The sequence below is a fragment of the Neopsephotus bourkii genome, unplaced genomic scaffold (genome assembly GCF_033783945.1).
Source record: "Neopsephotus bourkii isolate Nb327-2 ecotype Australia unplaced genomic scaffold, CSIRO-AGI_Nbou_v1 NB_533, whole genome shotgun sequence".
Taxonomy (NCBI): domain Eukaryota; kingdom Metazoa; phylum Chordata; class Aves; order Psittaciformes; family Psittacidae; genus Neopsephotus; species Neopsephotus bourkii.
In genome coordinates, this window is record NW_026901034.1 from 1,855,423 (window position 1) to 1,876,400 (window position 20,978).

The 20,978-nt window shown below is 48.8% G+C and overlaps 1 protein-coding gene across 1 annotated transcript; it reads right to left on the minus strand.

Moving 5' to 3' along the window:
- Nucleotides 1-1,488: 1,488 nt before the first annotated feature.
- TEDC2 (tubulin epsilon and delta complex 2) lies at nucleotides 1,489-10,836 on the minus strand. The gene is made up of 10 exons (XM_061350746.1): nucleotides 10,682-10,836; nucleotides 10,465-10,563; nucleotides 10,238-10,290; nucleotides 9,079-9,760; nucleotides 7,578-7,631; nucleotides 5,045-5,129; nucleotides 4,560-4,668; nucleotides 4,227-4,328; nucleotides 3,593-3,804; nucleotides 1,489-1,711 (listed from the first exon to the last, which is right to left on the minus strand). Exons 1-10 carry the CDS (start codon nucleotides 10,705-10,707, stop codon nucleotides 1,565-1,567), a joined length of 1,569 nt encoding a protein of 522 aa, XP_061206730.1. The 5' UTR covers nucleotides 10,708-10,836; the 3' UTR covers nucleotides 1,489-1,564.
- Nucleotides 10,837-20,978: the final 10,142 nt, after the last annotated feature.

Sequence of the window (20,978 nt, forward strand, 5' to 3'; positions counted from 1 at the left end):
GACTGCAGACTCCATGGGAAATTAAATGCTATTTACAAAGAACTGAATGCAGTATGATCAAAAACCTAAAGTGAGAGATGCTGATTCTTATCTGTCATATGAAGGTTTTTTTTGTGAAATCCGAGTGTCAGAAAGGGCCAGACACTCAGAAGAGACAGACAACTCACTCTGGCCTTGAACAAAACCAAAGGAAAAATAATGCTCCCTGTCAGCACTGTAAAGAGCTAAATACCCCCAGGCAAACAGCCCATGTCCAGCAAAGAGATATGTTGCAAGTCACTGTAATAAGCAGCAGTACACAGTGGCCCACCCCCAAAATAACTTCAAAGTGCTCACAGGCAGAGATAGTACACTTGACTCTAAAGCTCTGCTTCAATTGTCACATAGAAATGCCAAGGGATTTGGGGATTACCTTCAAAACCTAAGGTGCAGGAAGAACCAAAGCTGGAATTTTCCCATAGTGACAAGGCTGGAAGTGCCACTGGATCAGAATTTCCCACGGGCAGAACACTGCGTAGTCCCTCAGGAGGCAGCTCCTGGCTCTGTTCAGCAGGAACAGAAAGGGCTGAGTGCCATCTACTGGGCTGCTTCACCAGGCTGATTTAGAACAGATCACAGAATGACACAACGGGTTGTGCTGGAAGGGACCTTAAAGCTCATCCAGTTCCAACCCCGTGCCACAGTCAGGGACACCTTCCACTAGACCAGGTTGCTCCAAGCCCCGTCCAACCTGGCCTTGAACACTGCCAGGGTTGGGGCAGCCACAGCTTCTCTGGGCACCCTGTGCCAGCGCCTCAGCACCCTCACAGGGAAGAGCTACAGCCTAAGAGCTCATCTCAGTCTCCCCTCTGTCAGGTTAAAGCCATTCCCCCTTGTCCTGTCCCTACAAGCCCTTGTCCAAACCCCTCTCCAGGTTTCTTAGAGAAGCTTCCAGTGCCTAAAGGGGCTACAAGGTCCCCCCTTAAGGAGTCTTCTCCAGGCTGAACAAGCCCAGCTCTCTCATCCTGACTTCAGAGCAGAGCTGCTCCTGCCCTCGCAGCATCTCTGTGGCCTCCTCTGGACTCTGAAATATTAGACAATGACCACCATAATGCTGGTTATATGCCAGCTGGTGATCAGAGTAATAGGGATGCAGAAGCACAGGTTCTCTGGATTTTTAGATGCGAGAAGGCTGCTCCCCACCAGACTGGCTATCTGATCCATATAAATCATTTTTTATTGCCTGCTACACTGTCTGCATATAGAGGCCTGGTGTCCTGACTGAGGCAGCCAGGAATGTACAGCTAGAAAGAGACACAGACCTTGGAAGAAAAGTCACAATGAATGTCTCAGTCTCTGAAGGGGCATCACAAAACCTCAGAGTTAGCAGGTCATAAAAGTGGTATAAAAGGAAAAAACAACCAAACAAACAAAAACCAAACCAAACAAATCCACAAAAGAAAAACAACCCCCTGAAAATGAGCTGGACAAACAGCCAGAATAAAAAAGTTAACAGAAAACAAGAAAACATTTATTGCTTAAAAACTGTGGTTACGTGAATGGCCAGGAGGAGGTTCCCATGGGCTCAGTCTGCCAGTTCATCCTTCACCAGCACAGGAAATCTCTTGCCTCCTTCACAGAGCTGCGTGTACATGGCCCGATAGAGCTGCGCTGCAGAGGCCTCCGGCCAGGGCCTAGCCTCCAGGACAGGCAGGAGTTCTGCCATCATGACCTGGAGCAAAGGAGATACATCACCAGAGCCAGCATGTACTTTTGGGATGCCATGAAGTGACATGGCTGCATTACAAGTGCTACCTAACCAGAGCAGTGTGACTAATAGCATGCTGATTGATAGGCAGGTACTCTCTTTTGTCATATTCAACAAAGGCAGAGTTGTTCATCCTCTACTCATGAAGTACACCAGCAGCCACCCAGTGTTCCCAGAGCAGAGATAAATGCTGCAGAGCCAGCCTGGCACTGGAATAAGATCAGCATCCTGCTAGAAGCTGAAGCTGATGTTGATTCAGGAGCTTTCCAACCAAACAGTGAAGTACTTACCCAATGAGTAGTTCAACCATTTGCTCCTGTCACCTCCCAGTTGAGCCACATTAATCCACACATCACAGGCAAGTGGCCAGCTCCAGCCCTAACAGAATAAAGCTGCACTCCTCCCCAGGAGGGAGCCCCAGTCTTGCTCAGAAAGACATTTTGCCTGGGATATAGTTTTCAAATGACAGCAGCTAATGAAATATGAGCAGTGTGCACATTAAAATCTACACAGCCTGCTATACACACTGCCCTTCAGAAGTATGGTGCAGGTGTCAGTCACCTCCCTGAAAACATTTTCCAGGGGTGGAAACAAAGGAAGACCCAAATAGAACAGAGTACAGGGGATCTGCACAGGGACAGGAAACAGGACACAGTTGCTCATCTCTGGTAAGAGTTAAGAGCTGCATACATGAAATCTACCTAAGGGGAAAAGTGGCATGTGAAGGAGTACTACAGTGTTGTTCTATAAAAAAGAGAGACCCTTCTGTTTTCCATCTGCCTGGCCTGCTCCTGATGCACAAGAAAAGAGGCCTTTACCAAAACCAGGCTAAGAGCTACCATGAATTTCCATGATTCTTGTTATTTCTCCACAGAAAGGCAATTGATAGGCTTGACTCAGAAATATGTATGCACATCCTTTCCCAGGGTCTTTATGTTGTACCAAGCCAATTCACTTCACCTGTCCAAAGAATTTCACTTATCCTGCACACAGCTGCTCCAGATACCTAGAGCTCACCCAGCTAAAAGCACAGATTTAGAGGCATGTGCAGAGGAAACTGAGTCAGTCAACGAAGGAGCAGGCAGTGGGTCACTACTTCATTCTTGGCAGATAAAAATCAAACCCTCATTACCCATAATTCAGGACTATGGTGCTAATGTCCCATCTGAAGACAGGCAGCAATCTTCAGCCAGAAGGAGGAGCATGGCCAGTTATGAGTAACTCATCCCTGGCTTACAGGAAATAACTTTTCCAAAGTCTCTATCATTCAGGTCAACAGCAAAGGGTAGGTCAAAGGAGCAGATGTGATTTCACTGCTCTTCTCTGCCCTTTGCTCCTGCTCTGCTCAGGCTGGTTGAGAGACTGGTCTCCCACCATGTTCCTACACGCAGCCTCAGAATAGTAAAATCCCAATTAGCAGCACAGTGGTTTGAGGTTTAAAAGGAAAGGAACAGACAGCAGAGGAGTTCACTAGCTGGAGGTCACTCAGGACAGAATGACAGTGGGTGGCTTAACGGGACTGTAATGGCTGCCAAAGGGGGTCGTTAGGTATTACAAAAAACATCCTCCACTGCCAAACTCCTTCAGAGTAGCTAAATAAAAAAAAAAAAAAAGAGTATCTTATCAGGAGAGGGTCAGACATTTAAGTGCCTTTGCTCTGGCCTTAACAGAAGAATACCACTCACAAAGCAAGCAAAGCACTGATGGGATTTGGACATCAGGCATGAACACAGAAACATCACTGGGAGTGCTTGCTGCCCTGCTGCTCCCCCACGTGTCAGCTGTTGCCCTATAACTGCCCTTTTCTTTCCCTGCACCGGAATACAAACCCTTTTATGGACTCACCTTTTGTAAGGCAATTTCTTGGTGCAGTATTGACACCTGCAGCTTCAAGGCAAACAGGTCCCTCAGCTCCTGGAAACTGGAGTAACAAAGGAGAGGCACAGCCAGAATGCCTGCACTGTCACACATCTGTCCCCTGGAAGGAATACAGGCTGGAGAGCAGCTTCCCATGTCCCCAGCGCAGTCTGGGTGCATCTTCCTCTGGGATTCCACAGCTGCCAGGGTGGAAGAGTTGGCAGGAGGCAGAAAGGTACAAGTTAAACCTGTACTTGCAGAATTTGTCATTACTCTTCCTAGAAATGGGTGACTGATGTTGTTTTAGTCAGGACAAGCTCCTCAGAACAGCACAACCAGGACATCTGAAGCTATGGCATGAAGCCTCTCCCACCTCCCAAAAGCTCCCTCACCAGCCCTCCTGAATTAAAACAAAGTCTCAAACCTCATCTGAACACAGATGGGGCAAAATAATACCACAGCTTTGTTTGTCACCAGAGAATTTTAAATGCTACATTACAATTTATGATAACCAGGAGAAAGCTTATGTTGGACCACAGTGTTGTGTGCACAGATAGCAAAGTCCTGTTCAAGCACAGCTGGCCACATTCATACCCCACTACAAGAACAGGCTCTGGCTCACCTGCTCGCAGGAGCTGCAGCTTATGCAGGCACTGGGAAACTGTGGTTTGCAAACCCTCCAAGGTTAAAAGGCTTTCATACTCTCTTTGCAGGGTGGGTTGGTCTGGAAGAGAAGCAGAGGAAAAACAGCAGGCATGAGCATACTGAAACCTTCCTCCCCAAATACCAGTTTCTAGAGTGGCCTTGGGTTTACCAGCCCTCATTTTAGGCAGAGAACGTTCCTGTCCCTCACATCCAGCACATGCCAAGAACACAAGACACATGTGACTGGAACCTACTTAAGCCATCCTTATTTCACCTTCTACCCCTTCACTCCCCTTTTTTCAATCCTTACCTGCAAGCTCAGCTTCCAAATACTGGCTCAGAAGGGAGGGGACATCCTGGAGGACCTTTAACTCCTCCTCCATCTCTGCAGGACTGAAGGCTGGCCTTGGTGAACAGAACTCAAACAGCAGCAGCTTAAGGAAGGTTACACAGCACCAGCTCTGTGCACCACCCTGAGCCCAGGGCCCGGCTAGCTGGAGTTGGGGTAGAAGGCAAGCAGCCTGTGCAGTGGCATTGCAGGGGGAAGGTAAGATGCCGCAGGTCTGCCTGGCATGTTGGCCTTGTGGCCTTGTTTCTCTGGAGCTAAAGATTTATGAGTTATCAAGAGCAGCACTATTAAAAAAAACAAAACCGAAACACTTCACAGAGACCCAGCTTGAACTCCTGTTATTGAAAACATAACTCTCCAGATGGGAGCACACTGTAGCAATTGCAATGGTGCTGCTGTACTGCACCCCGTGCTTGTGGAAGGGGTTGGGAGCCAAGAAAGGATACTGTTCTCTGGATCCTCTCTACGAAACGGGTCCTGGCAGCTGCTGCATCTGCACTTGTTTGGCAGAGACAACATCTCTCCCATGCCCTGAAAATTCAAAAGCGGCAGGATGTGGAGGAGTTATGATCCAGTGTACCAGTGTGCTCACACTGAGCTGTGACTCATCATATGACATTCTGTAACACACCAGTATCACTTCAGATACAAGCATCTTCCTCACCTCTTTCTTTTACAGGTTATTAACTAGCCATTCCCTCATTTTTGAGTGCTGGTATTAAATCCACAAGGAAACTCTGCAGAAAGCATTAGATACTGCAAAACACCTGTTTTGTTTCTTTCAGCTTGTTTTGACGGGAAGAATTTACAACCATCAGAAGAGAGACAACATAGTTCTGTAAAGCACATGTCAATTCTTTGCTACTGTCCTATGTTTTTAGCCCATAATTAATCCTCCCTTCCTTTCTTGAGAGGTAAGTCATTTGCATTTCTGTACACTTACTCTGTTAGTAAATGTGTATGAAAAGAGTGGACAGGACAAATTCTCACCCTAGCTTTTCCCACAGGGATTCCAAACTTCCTGAAGACTCTCCTCTAATCCTTTTTTGGTTTTTGACAAAGTGGTACATTTGGCAAGAAGCATGACAGCAGTGCATCAGTAACAGGGGTGCAAAACATAGGTTTGAGGACAGTATCATGAGCAAGCTTGCCAGGACCTCATCAGAGTCCAGGATTAAAATACAAAGTGTTACACAAATAATAGTGTTAAATGAAAGAGAGGTGCTTTTCAGTTACAGCCTTCAACATAGAATCCCAGACTGGTCTGGGTTGGAAGGGAGCTTAAAGCAAGAACACCCTCCATCAAACCAGGTTGCTCCAAGCCCCGTCCAGCCTGGCCTTGAACACTGCCAGGGACGGGGCAGCCACAGCTTCTCTGGGCAACTTGTGCCAGTGCCTCAGCACCCTCACAAGGAAGAACTTCTTTCAAAGATCTCATCTCAATCTCCCCTCCATCATAAGTAAAGGACCACTTTAAAGAACCAGCTTCCCAAAACCTGCTGCAAAAAGCAACAACTGTCACAAGGAAGCTTCAAATAGTTATGCAGTGCATTACTGTCCAACCCAAGTGTGTGTGTCTCTTCTCCAGCCAAATATTTTTTTTCAATCATGGTAGAAACTGCAGTTTTCAGAAACACATTATGCAAAGAAATAGCAAGGTTAAGGGAACAAAAAATCATGCAAGATGTGCTCCCTCTATAAAGGGATCTTCAGAGCAAAGGTTATTTTCTATCTGTCACTGAGTTGAAAGTAATAGTGAAAAGTGTAAAATTACACCAGAGTGATTAGGATGCCAAAAAGCTCAATTTACAAGTGAAAATAAGGGAATCAAGTCTCTACAACTCACTGAGGGCAACTAACAAATTGGCATTTGATATATGACAGCTCCCAAGAGGAAGAGGAATTCCTGAGGCTAGCATGAAGAGCTACAGTCAGATTTAAGAGAGGGTTTAAATTTATCATCTGGACAAATTACATGATGAGATGTATGCTGAATTATGGCAAAACTTCTCAAAGGCAGTGGTGGGAAACACTTCCAGAGGATTGGAGAATGGACTAGAGCACTGGATTTGCCAGAAACCTAACCACTTGCACCACTGGTACAGGAAATTACCAGGCTTTATGGGTACAGAAGCAAGTTTCAGGGTTGCAAATCCTCTATGTTTTGCACCCCTGTTACTGATGCACTGCTATCATGTTTCTTGCCAAACGTATCACTTTGTCCAAAACCCAAAAAGAATTAAAGGAGAGTCTTGAGGAATATGAAGGAATCCCTGTGGGAAAAGCTAGGGTGAGAATGTGTCCTGTCTACTCTTTTTGTACACATTTACTAACAGAGTAAATGTACAGAAACGCAGATGACTTACCCCTCAAGAAAGGAAGGGAAGATTCGTTGCTGCCTATGGGCTAAAAGCATAGGTAGGGCGAGACAACAAAACCAATGATATACTTTGAGTTCACATGCCACCAGTGCAGCAACCTTGTAATTGGCTCCCTTTAAGAGAGCTCATCAGCACGAATCACCTCAAACAAACACAGCCCTGGTGCTTCCAGGCAGAGAGCTGCCCCAGCAGAGCAGCTCAGGCCAGCAACCAGCATGAAAACACACTGCACAGGGTATAGTGACACCCACCCCACAGGGTCTCCTGCTTTCAACAAGTGCCAGCAGAGACTTCTGCAGCACTGTTAAACCCAGGATTAAAGCATTCCAGTACTCTTACAACAGGAGGATTAATAGCAGTTGGCACTCTGAAAACAAAACTAACTCTAGTGGCTAGAATAGCATGATCACACATATCCTCAGAAACAGCCTTGCAGAGACATGCTGTATGGACCACGCTCCTGCCCCAGGTTCAGGCCTCACACACTGTGGGGTCAGTACCTCCCTGTCACCCACAAACCAGCCAGGTCTTCCCCACCTGAGCCCTCCTCACTGCCCTGAAGCAGGGAGTAGTTCTGGACTGCTCAGGCTAGGCTTACCTGAAGTTCCTGAAATAGGCTTTCCTGTAGGGAAGGGGAAGCTTCAGCTGGCACCTGCAAAACACAAATACCATCAATCCTGACTGCTGAAGAGCAGTTGAACCTTGCCTTCAAAACAGAGAGAATGACATTTTGTTTAAATTTGACACGAATTCAAGCTGTAACTGAAGAAAGACGTCAGTAACCGTGGAGATGGAATCCACCACTGCCCTCAGCCGACCTCAAGGAAGGAGGAAGAAGGAGGATTATATGCTTCCATAAGCACTACTGAGCCAACCTGGGAGAGCTCCTGCAGCCTAGCACCAGCCCTCAGAGGTTCCTCCAAGGTGAGGAGCTGGGAGCAAAGGCCTGGCAAGGCAGAGTACAGATGTGGAACCAACCTGTTCAGGGAAGCTGATCCCTACAGACTGACTCTGCAGCTGTACCTGAGCACAAGGCAGCTTTGCTTAGCACCATATCACAAAGAAATGGGAAAGGGATATTTCAGCTTCCACAGGGAATATGCATCTTAATCCCAAAGTAGGCCAATCCCTAACTTGTTATTGCAAAAACATGTGGGTTGGCAGTTATAGCTACAGTCATGTGCAGACTCTGAACACAAGACAACAGTTGGGACTAAGTTAACAAACACTTGAATCCAGATTCCTGCTCTCCCAGCAACGGTCGCTCAGTGTCCCATGTCTGTTTCAACATCACGTGAACTATGATAATTCCCTCCTTGCACAAACACAGGGTTTGTGGCAGCTGAGAGGCATTCCTCAAAATTTTCCACGGACAGACATATGTCAGATCTGAACTTCACTTTTCTTTAAAGCAAAGAATAGACAGAAAAGAACACAGAAATTATTTCAACAGAGACTGGTCTGAATGTGAAGCAAAGCTTCCAAGTATTCTTTTGCCACTTTTGCACAGTTACTGAGTATCTCAGTAACATACATCATTCTTCCTACACCAAATACTTGAAACAACTGCATTCCAGTCAGTACTGATCTGTGTAGTTACACAGGCAGTATCTTACAGGTTAAAGGGGACAGTATTAAATCCCAGATGCCATCTCTTCAAACAGCACTGGGCACATGATAGAGAGAAAGAGAGAGAATATTTGCATTACATACTACCACAGTACAAAAAAAGAAAAAAAAACCACTAAAAAAATATCACTAAGCTGTAATAGAAAGTGCACTCAGAGGACAACTAAGGCTTGAGAAAGCTCTACAGAGGCAGCTTTCCAAAACAATCACAAGGGGCTATGAAATATCAAAGAGTCTTAATTAAAGACTTTCAGAGTCCCAGCCATCCAAAACTAAGTCCTTAAAACAAGAACACTTACTCAATCACAATAAAGGCTTTTAAATTGTAGAGGATCCTTCCTCCTGAGGAAGATCTGAGGGGGGTAGTGAAACCAAGAGGCCTACAGAACTGCAGGAGAAATCAGGCTTTGCAGATGCGCTAGTCAGTGTTGAGCAGAACAAGACAGAGGTGCCCATCTCTCAGCACTTACCCCTTTTCCTGCAGGGTGATTCTGTGAGGCAAGGTGCTCCTTCCCAATGCTCCTTCAGCTGCAGGGCTCTCCTTTTTGCTGGACTCTCCTGGGAAACCACAACTTTTCTTCCCTGCATCAAGTAACTGCCTGCCAACAGCTACAGAGTTCTTTTCCCCAGCTGAATCCCCTATAGAAAACCTTTGCTGCTCATTCAGGGCAGATCTGGATGAGCCAGGTGCCTTTTGGGGTTCAGCTGGAGCACAGACCTCTCTGGCACTGGCACTCACTGGTCTCCTAGGACTCCTTCCTTGTTTGTAAACTACCCCTTTTGAGGAGCTCTTCCCAGCTGTCCTGGGACTTCGAGAAACACATCTGGACAAGGCTTTCTTTTGCAGTTTTTTCACCTCTGCGTCAGTCCTGTAAGGGGCTTTTAGCTGGTATGGAAAGGGCTTTTTCAAAGAGGCAGGCTTTCTGCTTACAGATCTCACCTTCGTGCTCACAGGAACATCCTCAACAGGTACAGGCACTGGCTGCTCTTCAGCATTCTTGACAGCAGGTTCCTCACCTGCAGATTTCTCTCCTGTAGCTCCCTGGGCCTCTAATGGAGTTTTCAAGATGCTTTTCCTGACTTTCAGTGCCTTCTCTAAGGCTCTGTTCAGCAGTTCCAGCTCCTCCAGGTCCTTGGGTGAAGGCTTGTTCTCTGCAAGAGGAGAAGATGCATCAGAAGTCCAAACTTGGATCTTCCCCATTTGTCTCTAAACTAGCTTGTTCTTTTAGGTGCCACAGAAGGAAACTGAACCCTCTAAATGGTGTGGTGGGTATTTTGGCCAGCAACTATACAGAGAATGCAGCCAGGATTGCCAAAAGCCTTGAAGACCCAAGATAGCTGCGAGTCATAAGAGGAGGCAGTTCTCCAGAGTCAGCCTCTTTCATCTACCAGTGACAAACACCACACCTTGGTCAGGCCCACAGGCACTTCATCACTGGCCTGGGTTACTGCAGCACAGCTCCAAGCTAACACCAAGGGGGAAAGCAGGAGGAAAAAGACAGAGAGATAGGGGATTCCAGTTGATGCAGAGCACTGGAAAGACGTCCAACACTGAAACTGGCTCAACCCCGGTCAGGCCTAAGGCCAACGTGACATGAAGAGACACCAGGCCAAGTGGGAAGCACTCACCTCGTCCACTGCTGGAGCCGGCCTCTGGCTGCGCCTGCTCTTCCTCACTGCCCCTGAGCGGGGAGAAACACAGCACCAAGGGAAAGCACTGAGGGGCACCGACGGGCTCGGCTTCCCCAGCGGGAGGCCACGGCGAGAGCACACAAACACCCGCCCTGCCAGCACCACGAACCCCAGACCCGACGCAGGGCCACCGTGGGCCGGAAGCTAGGCCCGGCCGCACTCACCAGCGCTGCAGGAAAGCAGAGCTCCGCGCCGCCCGCTGCTCCAGCTCCCGCCGCCACCCCGCACCATCGCTCAATGCCGCCAACAGCGCCGCCGCAGACCTGCAGGGCCCAGCACCATCAGCGGTTCGCCTGGCCCCCGCCGCCCGCCTGGCCCCCGCCGCCCGCCTGGCCCCCGCCGCCCGCCTGGCCCCCGCCGCCCGCCTGGGCCCGTTCTCACCTCCGGCCGCAGCCCGTAGGCAGCATGGACCGAGTCTGCCCGCTCCACGCCGGCTCCGTTCGGTTCGGTCCTGACAGCTCTACACACTGCCGCCGTCGCTACGCCCACTAAACTCAGTGCCAGCAGCCGCGGTCCTTATCACCCTGCCAGGATCTGCGGGGCAGGGCGGGCTCTGAGGGGAGGGGCGGGAGCGGGCCAAGGAGCTGCGGACCGCGCGCGAGCCGGGTGGAGGGGGATCCTGAGCTAGGCCTGGGGCTCTCGGCCGGGTCTTGGGGGTGCTGCAGGCCCCGCTTCTCCCGCAGCAACCGTTGATTCCCTCAGGCGGCTTCAGTAAGTGTGAGTTTTAAGCCTCAATTCAGTCTCTGTGTCGTGTGGTCGATTCAGTGGAGGGAAGGGGTGGGATCCAGAGGGACATGGGCAGGCTGGAGAGATGCGACCGTGCGAACCTCATGGAGTTCAACAAGTACAAGTGCAAGGTCCTGCACATGGAGAGTCCAGAGGAGGCCTTGGAGATGCTGCGAGGCTCTGGAGCCAGGCTGAGAGGGCTGGGCTGGTTCAGCCTGGAGAAGAGAAGGCTCCTTAAGGGGAGACCTTAGAGCAGCTGCAGTGCCTAAAGGGGCTACAAGAAACCTGGAGAGGGGCTTTGGGCAAGGGCCTGTAGGGACAGGACAAGGGGAATGGCTTTAACCTGACAGAGGGGAGACTGAGATGAGCTCTTAGGCAGAAGCTCTTCCCTGTGAGGGTGCTGAGGCGCTGGCACAGGGTGCCCAGAGAAGCTGTGGCTGCCCCATCCCTGGCAGTGTCAAGGCCAGGTTGGACGGGGCTTGGAGCAACCTGGTCTGGTGGAAGGTGTCCCTGCCTGTGGCAGGGGTTTGGAACTGGGTGAGTTTTAAGGTGCCTTCAACCCAAAGCATTCTGGGATTCTGTGATTCTATGAGTAGATTGCTTCTTCTCGACTGCAAGTGCATGAGAAGCTCATTGTTTCCCTTCTTTTGGCAGAATTAGTGTGTTTTTCTCTTAATGAGGTTTAAAGGTCCTCAGCTGGTGCTGCTGCACGGTGACCGCACAGGGTTCTCTGCTGCTGGAGATGATGCAGTTTTACTGTACCTCAGCAGAGGGCTGAGTGCCGCTGCCAGCATCTCTGGGAGAATACAGCCTGGGCAGTGCAGAGTTAAGAGCTCTGTTAGGCACCTATATGGCTGTTGTTGACATTTAAGCAATTCTGAACAGCCAAAAAGGGGGTCAGACTGCTGTAATCCAGGAAAGATTCATCTGCAGTCCACTGGAGGCAGTGCTACTGACCCCACCAGCTTTTGCTTCAAGATTCTGGGGTTTAGAAGTGCTAATCAAAAAACATCCCTGAAACTCAAGAACCCCTTTTGTGTTTGAGATGAACCCTCCTGATCCTCTGGCTTTGTGCAGGCACTAGCATTCCACTAAACCACTTGGTTTAGTGGTGGTCTTGGCAGCCCTTGGTTAATGGTTGGACTTAATGATCCAACCTAGTTGATTCTGTGATTCTATTCCTACTGATAGACAAGGAAGCTTTAATGTGGGCCCTTTGTCATTACTGTGCCACTCACTGGGAAGACAATTTGTGCGTTGCCTCTGAGTCAAGAGCTAGGTTAGGCAAGTGCTGTTGCCACCCCAGAATTAGAAGGTGAAGAGGGCAAGGTTGTAACTGCCCCTTCCAACTGCAGCAAGTGCTGTGGAGAGAAACCATGGTGCAAGAGCTGGGCTGAGGTGGTAATTAGCATGTGGAGAGCAGAAGCTTTCTGACCAAGATAGCCACCCTGCTGCTGATGCATGGGCTTAAATCAGGGCTCTATCCACATAACAGCCCAGCTGCTGTGAGAGCTCCCTCTCTGCATCACCAGCCCTGCTCCATTCCATCCACACCTGGGCCATAGGCTCCTGTTGCCTCCCTTTCTGGGGAGTCTGGCACCAGGGTAGCCACTGGGTACATCAGCTCATCCCTCCTCCTGTGGGTGGTTGGCCTTTCAGTGGATCACCTGGTAAACCCAGCTGAGCTAAAAATCAGGGGTATTTGTGTCTGATTCTTTTCATGACAACAGCTCATGCTCAAAGGGGTAAATGCAGCAAAGAGCCACGTTTTGTTCATGTGGCAGTTAGCCCTGACCCAGACCTGATCTGGTACAGCTGGCACAGGAGATGTTTATGTCAGGGACTGGATTTTAAGCTGACAGTCTGAATTATGGTTTTACTTCAGTGCTTGCTGCAAAAATGCTGAGTACCATGACATGGCCCACATGATAAATAATATTTAAACTGGTGCAAATCACTACGTAAAGATTTATTTAACAAAAGATATGTGGGTTAAAATACTTGTGCAATGTGCAAGTGGCAGTGCTTGTAGCCGTAGCTTTGCCACCAGTTTTTCTCGGTGCCTGCAGTGATGAGGCACTTTGGGAAGTTACAGTGTCAGCACTCATTGCTTACACTGACAGGTGCCAGTGATATTCTACAATCCATATTTCTTCTTTTACTGAGAACCCAACTTTGGCTAATAAAAATTGCTGTGCAGGTACTTGGATCTCCTGCTGGCTGCCTAATGCTCTCTGAGAACCCTGCCCATCATGGGCAGGACTTCTAGGATAAAGTACAAGTAGGCATCACACTTTGATGGACACAAGAAGAGAAAATTAAGAAGCAGGAGATAAACTTCATCACTAATAAACTTTCTCACACTTTCTTTACTCTCTTGCAGAAGCTCTGCTCCTGTATGCTGCCTGCTGACCTGACGTAGGAAAATCCTCCCTGTATACACCAGGGTAACATCCTGTACAAACTCTTCAGGTTCTGTGGAGGTACCTTAAAGACTGAGGAACTGATTTGCACTTTCCCAAATCATTCTTGTTTGAGACAAGGAGGAGGAAAACCTCCCAGTTTTTCCGAATGTAAGCCTGAGGATGTTGCTATACTGCTGGAAAAAAAATAATACATAAATATCTAAAGATTCTTTTTCAGCTCTTGTCATCTGTTTGGAGCAAAGATTCCAGGAAATGAATCTGTGAGAAACACAGATTATAAATAGATTCCCAGACCCTGTATTTTGCTGCAGCCAAAATCCCTGTGGAATTCACATGGCTATCAGCAAGATGGGGTGGGAAGGGGATGTGACATGTCCCAGACAGAGGATGTCTTGTGGCACAAGTGAAGGGTGTCAGTGTGCAGGGGGCATGCTCACCTTGCTGGGGCACCCAGTGGGTGCTGTGGCTGCTTGCAGCCAGCAGGCAGATTCCCAAGCTGCAGGTCACAGGGAACATGAGTTTATAAAACCAGGACAAGCATCAGCTTTGTAAAACTGACAAAGTGAAAGATGCTGGCAGCAGGGACACTTTTATAGGAAAATACTCTGCTCTGTATCCTCACCCTCTTCCTGAACTGGAAGTTACATTCCATCAGTCCCCATTAAAACAAAACAGGGAGGATGAAAGTCTTACATGTGTGAAACCATGAAACAGATGGGGTGACAGCATGTGTCCAAGTTGAAAAAGAATACAGCTGAGGTGGGGAGATCTACATAAAAAAAGGGAAAATCTTTCCAAACATGGTTTCCTGAGACATAATTGTCCATATACCAGCTTGGACTTCAGGTTAGGGGGGAACCCCAGTGTGTAGGATCCAGGGCTCTGGCAGCTGGATTTTTGTGCTGCATGTATGCTGGGTCTCCAGCAGCACTTTGATTAGCTGTCCTGTGAAGCAGCTGCAGGTCTCTCACCAGGACCACACCAACGGGTGGGATGAGTGCTCTGCTGAGGCTCTGACTTCAGTGCTGGAGCACAGAGCAGCAGGGAACAGGGAGGGGGGATCTGCTGTCCCATAGGACATCCGACCAATGGCAGAGGCCAGAGCTCTGGCCTGCCCAGCCTGTGCAGATTCGGTACAGCTCTCCAGAGATCCTGCTTGGCCGTGTGGGTGGAAGGAAGTGAGGTGATGTCATGTGGGGGAAAACAGTGTTTAAGCAAGGGGAACTGCGCACTGGAGTAAGACCGGGGACAGGAAAAGCCAGGAATCTGGAGATTTGACCAGGGGGTTTGGAAACCATCTGCAGCAATTCATCACACAGCCCCTGTAAACACTGTGTGCAGGAGTGTTCTGCCTCTGGCTGCTATGTTACTCTGACGGGTTCTTTTGATGTGCTGCAGTAACAACAGGGTCTTTCCTCACATGTCCTGGTGAAAAATGATGCATTTAACACATGGAGGTCCCCATAGAACCAGGCCAGTGGTTTGCCACAGGGGAAGCAGTGGATTGATGACCTGCCTAGGGAGTGAATGTGTTAAGGTTCATCACATTAGCACATCTTCAAAACCCTGAGCCCAAGCTGAGGTCTCAGTTCACACCAAATGAAAGCAAAATCCCTTGGAGCTGCCAGCCAAGAGAAAGGCCTTGTCTAGTTGTTTTAGAGGGTCTCTGTAATTCTGAGGTATTTATGGGGCTGTTCTGCCCTTGAGGCTTCTCACTACCTGCTTTACAGTCTGGGAAAATGCAGGCAAATAAGAACCTGAGGGGTCCTTCCTCTTTTATCCGGGACCATGAACATTAGGACAGCATGGGTTCTAGTGGAAGGGAGATGTGTTCCTGTGGGACAACGAGCACCCACCCATGGACTACGCCTTCTCCTGCTGAAAACTCATGCACTGGGGCCCAGGATAGTGTTGGCCAGGCTTCTGCAATACCTTCAGTAACCCATCCGAGTTCTCACACAGGCCATGCTCATCCAGACATCAGTGCCTCAGGGTTGCTTCCCTCCTGATGGCAGGAGAAATCCTCCTGCACTGCATGGCCACTTACAAAGGGAGACACTGCCGCTGTGTCTGGGAGAGACCCAGCAGGCCAGACCTCTTCAGAGTGAGCTGCTTTTGCTACGCTGGAAAGACTTCAACAATCCTGCTAGAGACTGTTGCTGTGAGATCTGCATGAGCACTTGTTGCTCTGAATGTCTGCACCCAGGGATGGAGGTGATCTCTGGGCCCATCACTTCTGGAGGCTGCAGATGCCAAAGGTTGCATGGGTTCACAGCAAAAAAAGAACCCATTAGGAAAACTCATGGAAAAAAGAAAACACCAATAGGAATTAAATGCAAAGATATGAGCTCCAGGGAAGGTCACTTGTCTGTGTGCATACTGTGTTCTGTGCTTCTGCCGTTTGCTGCAGGTAGAAGCCGGGTGCTGGGCTTGACGTAATCCACATGCCTTGTGACCCTGAACTCCCTGACTGTCATGGAGCATGCAGTGAGCAGCTTCTGGCCTGTGGTGGTGTTCATATATTCTGAAGCGTGAATGGGAGCACACAGGCCAGGGATGGTGGGTATGTTGCCCACACTGGTGACTGCATTCTGATGTGACCCTGAGCCTCTGATACTAGCCTGCTCAGGCACTGCCTGATGCTGAGTTGGAGTCTGAGCCTCACGAAGGATGGAGAAGAGCACTGGCCAAAGACAAATATCCTATTTCTCTTAGAGTTGCTGGTAAAGTGTACAACACTGCTGCTCTAGTACTCGCAGGTAGAAGCTAAAATGCTGCTGAGTATTTCTTTATTAGAGAAAGTTCAAACATGTATTCCATACTCTTCCTCCGTGGGGAGGTGGTTTAACAATGGCCTGTAGGGACAGGACAAAGGGGAATGGCTTTAACCTGACAGAGGGGAAACTGAGATGAGCTCTTAGGCAGAAGCTCTTCCCTGTGAGGGTGCTGAGGCACTGGCACAGGGTGCCCAGAGAAGCTGTGGCTGCCCCATCCCTGGCAGTGTTCAAGGCCAGGTTGGACGGGGCTTGGAGCAACCTGGTCTAGTGGAAGGCGTCCCTGCTTGTGGCCGGGGTTTGGAACTGGGTGAGCTTTAAGGCTCCTTCCAACTCAAACCAGTCTGGGATTCTATGTAGCAGCAACTGTCCAAATAAATCTGCTTCAGCACTTATTGGAATGGAAATATACTGAGAAAGAAAAACCTCCAGAGACTCCTATACCCATGAAAACAGAGGTCTGTGCAGTCAGAGTGTCTGGGCTGCAAAGAAAGGACAACCAGCCACAGTGTTAGGAATTGCTATTCCTAGTCTCTCTTCTATTATTTTCCCTATTTAGCTAATAATTAGAAGACAGAAGAGAAGGGAAATGCCAGTTTGAGGCTGTGGTGTGGTGACTGATGCTAGAAGAGGTTGCAAGTAATATAGATTTTAATGGAACATTTCACACTGCGTCTCAAAGTCTTCTGCGCAAAACTGAATCAGACAGGCTATGAAAGCTAATGACTACATCAGGTGGAGGAAGGTATCTGAGTTTCTACAAACATCACTGCCAGGCTAAGATCTGATTAATCAGTTCAGACTAACATCACATTAACATAATTTTCCTCTGCTGCCCTCTCAGACAAGAACTTTCAGCTCCAGGCCGTCACATCATCTATTGCATAGGTAAAAGCATTTGATGAGCCCCATCCGCGCCCTGTGGGCAGCAATCATGCTCAGTTGAGTTTGTTTTTTCCCTTTATACAATTTTATCTTCCTCTTCTAGAATCCAAAAATTACAGCAAATCTCCATGTGCTGGAAATCTCCTTTTCTTTACACTTGAAGTTGATTTAAGACACAATTCAGAGTTTTACAAGGCACTTTCAGCTAGCAAGACTTCCATATTCGGCTGTCCATTTCTCATCTCTCTGAGTGTGTTCAGCTGAAAGTAGGAGTCTTTCAGCTCAAGTGATTGTGGAAACCTCCAGATGTGCAGACACATGCATATAATCTCTGGCAGGACTTCTGATTTGAGCTCGTATCTCACACTCAGTTTCTTGCTCAAACATCTGCTTGGAGCACATCCTTGATTAACTGCTGAAATCTGTGCTAGAATAAACTTCCACTTCTCCTCCTTGTTGGCAGAGCTGGCATCGTCAGACAGCTCCAGCTCACAGATTTATTCACAAAAGTTCCATCTGCTGGTTTTGATGTCAGAGGAGTGTAACTTCTTTTCTTCTATCATCATCTTTATGCCTCATCTCAGGAAAAAAATATTAGTGGTGGTGGGCACCTGGAACATCTTGGAAAGGTCCTTGTTTCCATAACATGTTGTCCTGGTTTAAACCCAGCCAACCAGCTTGTTCACTCACTCCCTCCCCTTTTCCTCCCTCTTTCTGCTACTGCTAAACCCAGGACACATGTCATCTGCCCAAAGTAGTAATTCATAGAATCATAGAATCCCAGACTGGTCTGGGTTAGAAGAGACCTTAAAGCTCATCCAGTTTCAACCCACCTTCCACTAGACCAGATTGCTTGAAGTCCTGTCCAATCTGGCCTTTAACTTCCTTGAACAGCCTCACACTCTTTAGCATCTCCACTGAGTGCACTGAGAGACACAAACCTCAGTCATCAGTGGAGGTAGTTGCTAGTTCTTAGTAGAGAGTCATATCAATCTGCAGATGAAAAAGTTGCTTCAGTTCTCTATACTTTGGAGCAAGTGCTGATTAAGCCACCTGAAGTACTGTCCTGCAACCAGCAGCTATAGATTTTAGAAGTCATCATTTTTAAACTAAGCCAGCCACAGAGACCCTCTTTCCTAGCCTTCTAGTTTCCCCAGGAAATCTGATGATGCCCAACACTCGCGAAGACCATAGCAACTTCGAACAATTTTTGTTCTGATGATATTAAATCAGATGCCTCATTCCAGTTGGCATCATCGCATCGGTGTCAAACCTGGCTGTGAAAACACAAGGTGAATTCCCTGTGAATTTGGTATTTATAAGGGCTGAACCTAGCCTTGACCCTGAATGAGGAAGGGTCTGATCCAGCTCCTTGAGGGAGCACAGGCATCAGAGGGTGGCAGCTCCAGGGAGACCTTAGAGCAGCTTCCATGCCTAAAAGGGCTTCAAGAAAGCTGGAGAGGGGCTTTGGACAAGGGCCTGTAGGGACAGGACAAGGGGAATGGCTTTAACCTGACAGAGGGGAGACTGAGATGAGCTCTTAGGCAGAAGTTCTTCCCTGTGAGGGTGCTGAGGCGCTGGCACAGGGTGCCCAGAGGAGCTGTGGCTGCCCCATCCCTGGCAGTGGTCAAGGCCAGGTTGGATGGGGCTTGGAGCAACCTGGTCTAGTGGAAGGTGTCCCTGCCTATGGCAGGTGGTTGGAAATAGATGAGCTTTAAGGTCCCTTCCAACCCAAACCTGTCTGGGATTCTATGACCAGTGCAGAGCTGCTCATAGAGTGGCTGAGAAGGTCTCCAAGCCCCTGCTGCTGCCAGGAGATCAGCTTGTACTTCACCCCTTCTGCTTTGAGATCTCTAGGTTGAGCCTGACACTGTAGACCTGGCCTTATACCAGGGAGTTGTTCCGTGGCCATGGCCTCCATTCTAATTCAAAAGTCCCAGATAAAGGGCTAATTCTGACTGGGGTGATGTGCTTTATTGGGAAGATGTTTCCCTGATGATTAAATCACCTGGGAAAAGACTGTGATCTCCTGCAAGCTGGGCCAGACTGTGCAAGATGGGATGAGAGGTATTAGAAGCTGGAAGCCCTCTTTCTATTTTCTGTCAGAAGTCATCTTTAGTAGGAGATGAAGGCAAGAGGGAACTGGACCAAAGCTGTGGCTCTTTTCCCTCCAGCCAGGGGAATGCATGAGTAGAGTGTTGTATTTGGTGCCTGTTATTTTCTCCCTGCTCAGCATGTGAGATATCAGTGGTGCCTTCAGGAACTGTGCACAGCCTGTGTTTGGTGTCTGTTTGCTCCTATGGGTCTGCCTGCACATTCTAGTCCTCACCTGGCTGAAAAGTTCTGTTAATCTGAAGAGTGAGGAGGGAGGGCTCAAAGTGAAGTGGAACTCCAGAGAAGGGGGATTAAGTATCTGGGTGTTGAGGGGTCATAAGTGAACCATGGGGCAAGTAGCTTTAACATAACCTGACAGTTTGTGACCTGACAAGAAATGCAGAGTATCAGGACCAAAGAACTGCCTGGACTTCGTTGTATTCAAGACTTCCAGGGGATTGAGCAGCTGTCTTTCCTCTCATTCTTCCTTCCCCTGGGGCTGGAATCTCCCAAAACATGACCAGGGCCTTGCTTGCTGTTGACATCAGACCACTCCATCCCCACCAGATGTGTGCCACACCTCTCAGGGACTCAAAGTGAGCGGTGTCTGCCAGTGTAAGACCTTCAAATGCCTAGACCATGGAAGAATGGTTCCATAGCCCCGTGAGCCCTCTGGGGCAGACCCATGGCCCTATGAGCCTCCCAGGGCAGACCCATAGCCCTACAAGCCCATGTGCTGGGCTTGGTTGGGCACTGGGTTGCAGGCTGAAGGGAAAGAAATTAAAATACTTCTGCTTGGGAAGGGAGGCACTGTGTTGAGTTCATGCTGTATGTGTGCTGCAGGTGATGAGGTCACTTAACACTCCAGAGCTGTCAGACCTGGCAGTTTTCATCAACCTTAACTTGATTTTGTAGATACTATTGTTAGTGACAACCAGCAAGCACAGCTCTTTGATGGGTGCTTCACAAAGGAGGTACCATCCACTGGTACCATTAAACCATGTCACTAAAGGCCTCTTCTACACAAGTTTTGGAACTGTTTTCCAGGGACAGTGACTCCCCCACTGCCCTGGGCAGCCTGTTCCAATGCCTGACCACCCTCTCTGTGAATAAATTGGTCCTAATACCCAGTTTAAACCTCCCCTGACACAACGTGGGGGTGCTTCCTCTTTTTCTACCCCTTGTTACTTGGGAGAAGAGACCAGTCACCTTCTGGCCCCATCCTCCTTTCAGGTAGTTGTAGAGAGAGTGGCAAATGGCAGCTTTTGATGCAATGAAGTCATCATTGCTAGAAATCACTGAAGCAAAAAAAAAACCCATCAGCATTCCTGGATGGAATGGATTACTTTGCATGTTCCTTGTACCCCTTCAGGCACTGGAGCTGCTCTAAGGTCTCCCCTTAAGGAGCCTTCTCTTCTCCAGGCTGAACCAGCCCAGAGCAGAGCTGCTCCAGCCCTTGCAGCATCTCCATGGCCTCCTCTGGACTTTCTTCAACACCTCCACACCCTTCTTGTGTCAACCAACACCCCCCCCCCCCCAGTTCTTTTCCTCAGGGCTGCTCCATCCATTCTCCCCCAGACTCTGTATATGCTTGGGATTGTCCTGAACCAGGGACAGGACCTTGCACTTGGTAAGGTTTGCACTGACCCACCTCTCCGGGCTGCGGGCTGGCACTCTGCCTCGGTGACAGAGACCTCACACCCGCGCTCCCCAGCCAGTGCATGTTCTGCCGCAGCCCTGGGTGCTGGATTCCACAGGAACATCTGGCTCCGA